Source organism: Paramormyrops kingsleyae, chromosome 1 (genome assembly GCF_048594095.1).
Source record: "Paramormyrops kingsleyae isolate MSU_618 chromosome 1, PKINGS_0.4, whole genome shotgun sequence".
NCBI classification, from domain to species: domain Eukaryota; kingdom Metazoa; phylum Chordata; class Actinopteri; order Osteoglossiformes; family Mormyridae; genus Paramormyrops; species Paramormyrops kingsleyae.
In genome coordinates, this window is record NC_132797.1 from 29,281,908 (window position 1) to 29,294,257 (window position 12,350).

At 41.7% G+C, this 12,350-nt stretch overlaps 1 protein-coding gene across 1 annotated transcript in view; it reads right to left on the reverse strand.

Annotated features, from left to right (window-relative positions):
• Positions 1-4,634: 4,634 nt before the first annotated feature.
• gpr158a (G protein-coupled receptor 158a) overlaps positions 4,635-12,350 on the reverse strand; it is a 60,202-nt gene continuing 52,486 nt past the window's right edge. Inside the window, exons 9-11 of the mRNA XM_023823416.2 lie at positions 10,755-10,860; positions 10,381-10,527; positions 4,635-9,783 (exon numbers count right to left, since the gene is read on the reverse strand). Of these exons, the coding sequence (XP_023679184.2) occupies positions 7,972-9,783; positions 10,381-10,527; positions 10,755-10,860 (2,065 nt within the window). The 3' untranslated portion in view covers positions 4,635-7,971. The remainder of the gene's footprint in view (positions 9,784-10,380; positions 10,528-10,754; positions 10,861-12,350) is intronic.

Sequence of the window (12,350 nt, forward strand, 5' to 3'; positions counted from 1 at the left end):
GCTCCCGATGGACTGTCTGGTAGGGAGCTGGGTGGGAGCAAAAACATGGATGGACTGTGGGTCCCCGAGGACTGGATTGGGAATCACTGTTTTAGAATGTTAGGAAGTGCCCAGCTGTGTAAATAGGTAATGTATCAGAGCTGAGTAACAGCTCCCTGGGAGGTAGTTCCTTAAACACTGGGAAGACCAGAAATGCTGAATTGGCCTTTGCGATCAGATAGTGTGGGGGGAATCCTCAACAATGCCCACCTCTGCAATGTTGCAGGGATGATGGGATTGGGTACAGGTGCAGCGTGGGCAAACCCAGCTTGCCGCTGTAGTGGCCTTGTCATAGATGGTGTCAACTTTAAGTGAGTTGACCCAGATTTCAAATGAAATTAAAAATGAACACTACAGGGTCTCAAATATCACTTCAGACATATGTGCTTAGTTGATCCTGTTATAGTAATACATTAACGCCTGATTTTCAGAGCAGGGAGTTTCAAGGAGTAGTTCAGTTTATGTCCTATGCTCACACATACAACAGTAGGGACTCTGAAGCTGCAGGAGTTGAGATCACCAAATGCTCTGCCCCCTCTGGTCCTAGAACCAGCAACTCATTGCTCAGGTTTCGATGCCTTGGGATGCCAGACTCGTTCTGGTTCTTCCTCTGATCCATTTGGGTTTTCCAGACTTCAGACATAATGCAGGCAGGCACCTGCACATATAATGGTTTACACCACGTGGGCTCAAAGAGCAGGAGCAGTAGGGAGCAGGGGGCAGGAGGCACCTGACACCCCTACGGTGAGGTGGGAGGGGGCTTGTGAGAGCGAGGCCTCCCTCTGGCTGCCTTTGAGCCCAGCTGAGTTCAAGAGGGCCCTGACCTGGTCTTGTGCGTATATAAACATCAGGAGACTCAGTATGACTATCGCACGCCTTGTGGCGCTGACGGGAAGGGGGGTAGGTGAGGGGCCATATAAAGCACACAGACGTCATGAACACCTCCCCCCCCGCCTTGGGCTGGAACGGGCAGTTCTGGATGCATAGAGCTTAAAGGAAAATGACTCAGTGTTCATTTAACAGCTAAGTGAACACGGCAGCTATGTGGAATGGGTGCAAGGCAGAGACGCCTTACAAAAATGTGACCCCTGATAACTGCAACACTTGCTTGATGTGCAATACCAAAGCGTACCAAAAGGGCGGAAATATGTGCAGTTATATACTTATTGTAACCGTACAGGTCCTCCCTGATGTAAATGCGTGTTGGGCCACATTTAGTCACAGGTTGGAGGACATGCCACCCGTGCCTAGAATAAACACGAAAATGTCAACATATCTGCACATTTACCAAGACTTCCAAATTGTGCTCCAACATAAGTTTATATCCCAATGTGATTTAAATTCACTTGCATATTACAAATCATTTAAGTCATCCTATTTATATTTCAGTAAGTTTAAGTATATAACAGCAACTTTTTGCTATCAGATTAAATATCAGGTTAATCTGGTTGGTAAAAACCTGTTTCGTTATTGAGGCTTTGGTCTCATTCTGGCGATTGTATGAAAACATCAGCTGGTCTTGTAGCTGTTTCATCTTGAAGACACAGTCCTTACAGATGTTTCCTGACACAAACCTGCCTCCATCTCCCTCCCAAGCCCATTTCTAAACTTGTTGCCCTCCGGTAGCAACATATCACGTTCCATCACTCTCCATTTCTTCAAACAGATACCTCAACACGAGTCATCGGTAAAGACAGTAATGCGCTATTGATCGAGTCATTAGGAGGGCAGACGGAGTGCTTTTAGGCTTCAGAAATCAATGTTAAAATGATTTGTTTACGCATTCAGAGTGCTTTCAGGTTACATTATGCCCTGCTGTGATTCCTGGACGGGAGGCATAAACTGCAGTGGCAGTTCTCAGATTCTTTAGCCTACAGGAATGATGAGCAGATGCTGGCAGGTTGCCGTGCAAGAGGGAAACTTCTGGAGATGCCTCCTATTACATCTTACTCACACTTAGATTCTTAGGCTTGGAGGGTCTCAGAGTTACCAACCTTATGTATTTTCATAAGCACATAAAGTAGTAAGAAATGTCCCGCAGGGTGTTTACCACCAATCAAACCACACATTTGAGAGATTTCTGTTTGTGGTGCCTAGGGTATTTTAATATATTGTTTTATTTCGTGGTTTTAGTGTTTTTTCACTCTCCTAATATGATGGTGTTTTGGAAATATGAGTTTTTCATTGGACAGCTGTGAAATGGATCTCATATACTGATGATTTGCAAACACTCCTTTAAGACATGTATAACATACACTATATGGACAAAAGCATTGGGACACCTGACCACACCTACAGGAACTTTTATGACGTCCCATTTTAAATCCATAGGCATCAATATGCAGTTTGTCCCCCCTTTGCAGCTATAACTACTGCCACTCTCCTGGGAAGGCTCTCCACAAGTTTATGAAGTATGTCTGGGGTAATTTTTGACTATTCGTCCAGTCAGGGCTCTGTGTGGGCCAGTCAAGTTCTTCTACAGCAAATTCAGCTAACCATGACTTTATGGACCTTTCTCTTTGCACTGGGACACAGTCATGCTGGAACAGAAAAGGGCCTCTTCCCCAAACTGTCCCCACAGAGTTCGAAGCACAGAATGGTCCAAACTGTCTTGGTATGCTGAAGCATTAAGAGTTCCCTTCACTGGAACTAAGGGGCCTAACCCAACCCCTGAAGGCAATGCAGGTAATGTTCTCCTGGCACCAGAAACTTTAATCATCAAAAAGTTACTACTAACGCATGTAACAATCGGCCATTTTTACATTGAGAATAATGTTGTCTGGTAATGGTCATGAAAGTAAGTTAAATTCCTGTAATCAATACTCAATGCGGGATAAAAAAATGAATTTCAAAAAGTCAATTAATGTAAAAATCACATTAAAATGTTAAGCTACAATGACAAAATATCAGAAATACAACATCAATAGATCTAAATATCAGAAATATACAAAAATATAATAAATATAAGCAGTGAAATATAATTAGTTGATGGTCTTCCAAATGAGGCATACAATACAATATTAGATATACAATGACATACAGTAGAGATACTAGTTAAATATATAACTTCATAAAACATCTGTTTATTGGTAATTAGATCTAAAATACTACCAGTAGATGAAGGAAAATGTGCATGTAAACAAGGTATGATAAAATAATTCAAAGAAATTAGGTCAAAATCAATTCGCAGTTTCATATTCATTTGTTGGGTCTATCATCTATAGCTGAGTTGTAACTGGGCCCATTTCTTAATGACTAAAAAGCACATTCCAGCCATCGACGTCACGTTCCTCTGTTTACTTCCATTTGTATTTTTTAAAGCTCCATTCCGGCTCCCCTTCGATTTTCTGTCACCGTTCAGCACAATGATGTTTTTGTTTCCATATTAAACATAGATGGAAAATTTACACAGAGGAAATTTACAACCTGGCAACCCCAACTCGGGGGTTGTCATGTCAGCAGCCTCTCACAGCGGGATATCTCTAGACTGGCTTTGTGAATCTGGGGCACAGTGACCAGTGTTACCCCAATGCTTTAAGTAAAAACAGTCTTGCCACAGTTCAGCAGGCCATGCGAGCAGTGCCTTACCGCTGTATATCTCAAGAGTGGCTTTGTGAAATCGTGACACTGTGACTAGCGTTAACACGGCACTTGAAATGAAAATGGTCCTGCCTCCGTGTCTCAAAAACAGCTAATCAGTGTTAGGTGCAGGGAGGACAGACAGCATCATATATGGCAGAACCTCCTTTGCGTTGCTACGAAAAGATGGCAAAATGTTGCTGTTACATTATTCATATGCTGGGAAGACAATTTTATTCCAAGAGACTATAAAGATTAGACATTTACCAAAGTGTATATTTGCTGAAGCAGCTTACACGAGGGATCTTAAAGGCACGGCCAGGGGCGCCGTAAAGGGGGGGATGTTAGGAACATTACTGGATTGGTCTGGGTTGGGGGCCCAATATGATATGATGCTTTCACAGGGTCCAGAATCTCTAGCGGCAGTCCTGGATACAGCAGCAGGGATTTCATGAATTTGTGGCAGCAATGGAAATACACAAAGCAAAACAATTTTGTTGCTAGCAAATTAAGCAAAACATATTTCATCCACAAACCCATCAATTCAGTACAAAAGAACTATGGGAACACAACATACATTTGTCAATGGCTTCTATCTATTTTCTATAACTGGTTGTCCTATTTAGGGTCATAAGGGGTCTGGAGCCTATGAGTGCAAGGCAGGGAACAGCCCAGGGTGGAGCACCAACCCATCACAGGACTCACTTACACATGTACACTTATGGGCAATTTGGCAACTCCAATTAACCTCCGCATACATTCAGAAAGTGGGGGTAAACCAGAGTACCTGGAGGAAAGCCCACAATGAGAGGGGGAGAGCATGCAAACACACACAGAGCTATGGCAGAGACTGGAACACAGGTCCTCACGGTGTGAGGCAGTAGTGCTGACCACTGTGGCACCAACGGCTTTCAGCCAAGCCGAAATAAAAATTTACTGCCATACTTGTAAAGTAAAAAAAAACTAATTCAGTTGCACAAGTCAGTTTAGTAGAAATATTTATTGCAGAGGAGATTTTATTTACATGCTATCACAATATAACACAATATAAACCTACCAAATATTTTCAGGTGGATGCTATATGCTTATCACACAGCATCTTGTTTTAACGAGCAGGTAATATGTTGGTTAAGGTACCATTTCACTCACTATACAATTCATAACAGTCCAATGACTAGAGTTTTGTTTTCTTGAGGGCAGAGAATTGTCCATCTGGCTAGTTATCATTTTCATGCAGAAGCTACAGAAAAGAAACAGATATCACCATAAGCAAATCCCCAAAAACAGAATTTAATTAGCATTTAGTTTAAGCGATTAGCCTGACGCTAAAGTGCCGTATTGTCGATTAACAGGAAAAGGTAACAGCTGCAGCAGGATCACGTCCAGAACATTCCCTACACACATTTATATAGTGTATAAAAGTTGTTAACATAAGAGGAATGTGTCGAGATGTCTAATTTTCCAAAAGGCAGCGGGACAATGGGAGAGAATATCAAGGTCTATCTTCCTGCTTTTATGCCTCAAGAATGATTTGCTCTTATTAGACTCCACTCTCTCCTTCTTACACATAATGCAAGGAATAGCTCAGTTCCCCAAGTCTCAGATTCTTCCAAAAATGCCGGTTTGATAATTAATTTGATAAGTCTGTGCTCTCTCAGAAGATGGCGCCATAGGCTGCCTCCTAGGTTGTCTAATGGATTAACTGGCATATAGCAAGATGGAGAGGCTGGAAAACTGCAATCTGGGACTGTTCTGTGACTAGAATACTCCAGTGGGGCTTAAACCTTTTAGTGTCTGAAGCATCTGATAACGCCCTAGTTGGACAGCTAAGAGTCCTGCAGTCATCAATCCCAGTTTTGACACTATTTACCAAACTCTCTGACTGATAACTTTATTCAGGTCAACATGCCTTACTGTCCCTTCAATTTTAAAATAATCACTTGTGAAGAAGGGCCTTAAATGCCACCTTGTGTCTCGTAAATGTCATGTTCAGGACAGGCATTAAGAGACGAATATGGGAAGATCGCGGGAAGCCTCAGACAGTCTTGGGACTCAAACCAGTTATCATGATTTTGGCAGAGCTGAATAATTTTGATGGAAGACGACATTCATATTCACTTAGACACCGCTGTTATGCTTCTAAGTAGACACTGTCTAATTTAAGTACATTTGTAAGCTTATGTGGCAGTAAAGGGTTATACAGGGTTAAATTGCTAAAATAAAAGAAGGTTAAAGTTGACACCCAAGCAGTTGTACTTATTGATTTCTTTGGTACAAGTAAATAAAGTAAACAAATCCCCAAAGTAATAAAAAGAACATATTGCATGAAACTTTTGCTCAACATTAAACTATCAACAAAGGAATAAGCAAGGTATTATGTACTAGAATATAATTATATATTACAACACATTCCAGCAAATTCCATAACCCAAAAAGAACGGTATCAAATTACTGAACATGAGACAGCAGAGAATGCTGCAGAGTTATTAGGTCTGATGAGTCCTTATTGCATGGCCTCTACGTCCTCTGCATGGTTGTTAGAAAGTCAACTAATGACTAATTAAGGCATGAAACTATCATACATTTAAAAAAAAAAGAAAATCGTCACAATGCAAGTTAGAGGATGCTGCAAGTTCTCAGATATAGTTTCACACAGCTAAACAAGACAATTATATATTATATTTTTGTTGAAAAAAAAATACAGACTTTTTTCCTAGTATTTTTCAATATAAAAATAAACACATAAATAAAAATCTACACACCCTTTCTACTTTATGAACCATTTAACAAAGAGTATTTTATTTATTCTAAAACATAGCAACTACATTGAAACATTTCATTATTTAATTTACTTCATATCTAATTACACTGAAGTTCATTGGAAGCCTCCAGGAATTAGTGGGCTTTTCAAGCTATATTGATTTGATTGATATTGTTAGCTGACTGAATGATTGATTTGAGGTGGTTTAGGTGAAAAAGTGCTAAAAGATTTATCTAAATGTATATGGTATTTGTTGGATTACATAATGTAAAAATGCAATGCATAACAGCTGAAAACATACACCAAATTGTTCTGTAAAAAAGTAATAATAATACAATCTGTTATAACAGTAACATTATAGACAAAAAAGAGACCTAACTAAATAAAAACTATATCAAGTCACAGCTGCAAATGGCGACGATAGTGAGAATTATAATCCAGGTGCTAATAAAAATAAAGTGAGTGTATAAAAATCTTGAGGGATGATAAACATGACTTTTAAAAAAACAAACTGAACCAGACTGTCAACGTGTTTAAATAAATAATGTCACCACTCAGGACAGCAGGACACATCTGACGCCATCCAGACGCAAAGAAGGGAGCTTTGTATCTACTGAATTCTCATTTTACATCTGAATTCTCATCGTATTTACTGAATTCTCATTTTACATCTGAATTCTCATCGTATTTACTGTATTCTCATTTGGCTTCTGAATTCCCATCCTATTTACTGAATTCTCATTTGGCTTCTGAATTCTCATCATATTTACTGAATTCTCATTTTGCATCTGAATTCTCATCGTACTTACTGAATTCTAATTTTTCATCTGAATTCTCTGTATTTACTGAATTCTCATTTGGCTTCTGAATTCTCATCATATTTACTGAATTCTCATTTTACATATGAATTTTCATTGTATTTACTGAATTCTCATAATCTTGTTCATTCATTGCTAGTTAGACAATAAAATACTCTGTCTTATGCCAGTTCACAAAATAAGAATGTATATATCAAAGTACATCTTTGGCATTCATCTTCGGTTGGTACTAAGCTCCAGTCTTTGCTAAACTGCCAAAATCACATTCAGCGGTACAATGTATATATAGCATGTTAGCATGAGGACATTATTTACATACTTTCAGGTCCAGTTTGCTCCTGCAGGCTACAGTTTTACCATTTAATGAACTTTATGGTGGTGCGATGCATTTGAGGAGTGGCTCTGTGATGATCTGAGTGGCTGAGGTGGATTATGAGAGTACTGTAGTTCGTAAGGAGTTCTTCACTGGAGGATAAAGTGACTCAGAGTTGCATAATTGTAAGATCCACACTAATCTAAGAATTCAAGCAAATACTCAGTATGAATCTGGAATGCTTAATATAAGACACTATTTTCCTTTGTTTTTTCTCAAAAAAGGACAAAATAAAACACTGGAAGGAAAAGGCAACTTGGGGAAAAATTCCTTCCAAAGGAATTCCTTCCCAAGGAATACCCAAGTTGTGATAATGTTAGTAAAGGTTTGAGGGTTTTGTATCAATGACAAACAATTATCTAATGGGACGTTCATTTTGAGATGTCCAGCCACATCGAGTGTCATGCGTTTTTCCCTGATGTTGGCTCATCAAAGTCCCAGGGGCAAACATCCGCCAATCTAGCCTTTCCAGAATCACCTCCTTTGAAGTTTGGAGAGATTTGTTTCGCAGCAGATGGATTTCTGTTCTGTTCTTTATTATCTGATTCATCTTCAAAATCCCATGGACAAATATCAGCTTGTTTATTTTGGCCAATGCCCAGTTTACTTGAGCTTTTTGGTGTGTCTCCAGGCAATGTCTCTGTAGGGCTCTCCACATCCCAAGCACAGACTTCTTCTATTTTCGATTGGCTGGGCCATTTCTCTGTGCTCTCCCTCATTTTCTGTCTCCCTTTTTCATTATTCTTCTCCTTTGGCTTCTCCTTCTCCATCTCTGCCATCTTTGAGGAAGATGTGGCTCTCTTTTTTGAGACAGAGTCCTTTAATTTTGAAAGCTGTGCTAGACTGGAACCCCTCTCAGAATTTGAGGATGTAGGACAGTCGTAGTCCCAGGGGCAAATGTCCACCCGTGTTGTGGGCTTAGACTTTGGGCGATCCTGGTGAAGACCCCCCCCTGTCCCTTCTACCAATGTGTCACCCTTGCCCCTGTCTTTCTCTGATGATTTCACCCCTGTGACTTGCTTTACCGGCAATTCTTCAAAATCCCAAGGGCAAATGTCAGCTTTATTGCTCTCCCCAGCAGAATGTGCCGGAATAGAATGACCAGTGGTGGGAGGCTTGGTCCCATCCCCCAGGCACCAGCTTTCACCCTCTGGGTCCTGGAAACACAATTCTCCCTCACCTACTATCTGGCCAGAATGTCTGCTGTTTGACAAAGGCTCATCCATGACTCTTAACTTCTGCTTTGTCTTACCTCTAGTGCCACTGCCATGAACTGAAGTAGTCTCCTCTGGAGCAATGGAGACATGTTTCTGCATTTTGCTTTCAGATGGCATGGTGAGGTCCTCCACTTCCCAGGGACATACTTCAGAGAGGTCGTATAGATCTTTGTTCTTCCACATTTCGCCTGACATGGACGACTGGCCTCCACTAACCTGGGGTTTGATTATACCGGTCTTGCTGGTCAGCTGCTTGTTTTCCACATACTGACTTGGAGTCATGGCGATGGAATCTTCTGGCAGTTTCTCTTCCATGTCTGGGTGGGTATTGGCCTCTCTGCTCTTCTGATGGTTCTTCTTATTGTTTTCCTCCACATTCTGGGCTTTCCCCGCCAACCCCAAAGTTTTTTCCCTAGCGCTAGCAATAACGCTGAGGGATTTCTGTAGCATAGAGGTGCGGGGGTGCAGTGGCTTCTTATCGGCAGTCAGATTGTGAGCACTGGCAGACTTGCACACCAGAGGAACAGACTCTGTGGATTCGGCCTCGATCTTCTCTGCAGATTTTTTCTTAACCAGCTTCTTGCCCATCAGAGACTCCAGCAGGGAGTTCTCATTGGAGACCTCCATCTTATCAGTGGCTGAACTGTTGGAGTCTTCACTTTGGTTCCTTACATGGTCATAGCTGCTATGGGACTTCTTGAGGGAGAAGACTTTGTTCTTCAAAGAGTCCTCCTTGGGCTTGGTGGAGTGGGAGGGCTCAAATGGGTTCTTTCTCAGGGTGCAAATGCTGTTCCTGTTACTCCCATGATCCCCCAGTTCCTTGTCCTCCCTGCTGCACTGCCGGCTCACTGATTCCGGGATTTCTGTGATGCGCCTCATGAGGGAACGCCCCAGACCCTTCTTGGAGCTTCTCTTCTTCTGCAGATGGGGGTTGTTGGCCAGCATCTTCTTCCTCTTGTAGACCTCGAGCTGGGCGTACAGCTTTTTCAGTTCCTCCTGTGTAACCATACACATATGGACAAAAAAAAGAAACAGTGTTGGAAACCCAGGAGATATACCTCCATCAACATTTCACAATGAGGTAGACAGCGTACCCTAGAGGCCACAATGTATATAGCACATGCAACATGCAGTACAAGTTTGAATGTAACCGTTTCCAATGCTTCTAAATACATAAACCAACAAATAAATCAAACAAGAATATGACACAATAGTCTTGGGAAAGTAATGCTGTCTTGGGAAAGTAAAGTAAGTCTTGGGAAATGTTGCATTCCATTGTTAGTTCTGGAATTGTCTCTATTTGATGTTTGGAAACTTTGTTTAAGGGCTATTTGTTTGAGGTTGTTTTAATGTTTAAAAATTTTTGTCCAGGTAGATTTCTTCAGCTCTAACAAACAACAAAGCCTCCCCTCACATTTTTATGTTTCTGTCGCAAGATTGTACAGCAAGGACATTAATACAACTGAGCTGCTTCATTTTATTTGGTGTATGCAATGGAAACAACTGCATACTGCTCAATATTGTTGATGTGTTCAAACAAGGTAAAATTTGGTATGTAATTGATCACAGAGAGGAGGTAGGGGAGGTACAGACCCGGATGTCCTCAGGGTCCAGGCTGTGCTCACTCCAGGCAGAAGTGATGCTGCTGTTCAGGTAGGACCCAGACCGACCCATGTCCAGCTCGTCCTCATACGCCTCCGTGGCGATGTCGTCCCGTGTGGGCGTGCCCGCGAACAGGAACTGTGCCAACAGATGGGGGCACATACAAGCAAGAGGCACCGACAAGCTTCGTTCAGGTAGAAACAGGAGACCAGCAGCCTCTCGGAGACTGTGGGAGAGGTCTAATGAGAACTCTCATTAAACTTTCTAGGCAATAGATTCATGGAGATGTCCCCAGCTCTGACAGGAGCTTTACTGTGGGGGGCTGAGAGACGTGTGGGCGTGGAGGGAAGTTGACGGTGAAATACCTTTGGAATGAGCAGCAAACCGATAGTCACTGTCACTGTCAGGTGTGTGTGGGCAAACCACAGCATCAGCGTCCAATCAGGGTGGAGTCCAGAGGCGGCTGTGAATCTGTAGGCAAACGCCGAGCCCCATGTACGTTTCATTAGCTTCTTTTACATTTTATGCATGTATATTTTACACGGTTAGACACTTTTTATATACTTATCTACTGTAGCGTTTCTCAAACCAGTTCTCAGGGATCCCCAGACGGTCCATGTTTTTGCTCTCTCCCAGTTCCCTGGGACTTGGGAAGGCGCAAGAAACGTGGACTGTCTGGAGGAACACTGGTCAGACACTGATCTACTGTGCCTGTGTTATGCTTTTGCTGCTAGTGGTGCATAATGCATGGAGTGTCAAGAGGAAATGACCTTTGTAGTTATTTTGTTATAAAACATCTATCTGATCAGTCACATCAATACGAAACATGACCAGTATATATCAACATTACGTTTACAGGATGCTTTTGTCTGAAGTGATGAACAAGTGAGGCAAATAATTTTTATTGCTAATTCCTCCTTTTTTTCCTTTCATATTTTTATCTGTGGTGAATATGTATATGTTATTTGCTTATCTACTGTGCTCAAGGGCATAGGCGAGTTTTATATTGGGAGCACAATTTCATAATTTAAATCTAAAGGTCTACAGTAGTTTTTCGGGGGAACAAATGAAGCCAAATGAAATATTGGGGGGGAAATATTCCTCTCCATCCCCACCGCCCCCCTTTCCTATGCACCTGACTATTATCATTTTACTCTTTTTGTAGCATCTGAAGGAGAAAACAAAGTAAGAATTTCATTGTGTAGACACTGCAAATACGACAGTAAATTACTTGAATCTTGAAAAGAACCGGAGTTTGCATGTTCTCCCCGTGTCGTCGTGGGGTTTCCTCCGGGTACTCCGGTTTCCCCCCAGAGTCCAAAGACATGCTGAGGCTAATTGGCGTTGCTAAATTGCCCTTAGGTGTGCATGTGTGAGTGAATGGTGTGTGAGTGTGCCCTGTGATGGGCTGGCCCCCCATCCAGGGTTGTTCCCTGCCTCGTGCCCATTGCTTCCGGGATGGGCTCTGGACCCCCCGCAACCCAGTAGGATAAGCGGGTTGGACAATGGTTGGTTGGTTGGTTGGTTGGTTGAATAGAACCAAGCCTTGAAAATGAAACGTGGCATGCACATCCTCGAAAATTTTGAATCTCTCTAAAACTCTCAACTCTTTAGATTACATTTAAATTCATTGCATCACAGCCAAGCCAATATTTTGTGTCATTTCAGAAAATAATACTGGTATCTCAGCTTCTGAAACAGAATGAAGAGACAGATACCAGAAAACCTGCAGCATTTGAGAGAAGTGTAATGAGATACAGTGAATTTATTTTAGGTCTGAGCAGATTTACAAACCGCTAGTCATTTTTTGAGCATATGTTACAATCTCCTTTCCAGATGTTTCTTTGTGCTGTTTAGCTAGAAACTTTCTTTTCTCTGAAGGAAATGCTCTTCACCTGAGCTATATTTACCTCAAACAATGGCCTACATTGTTCACTCGCTGCATTGTTTACATTTCTGTT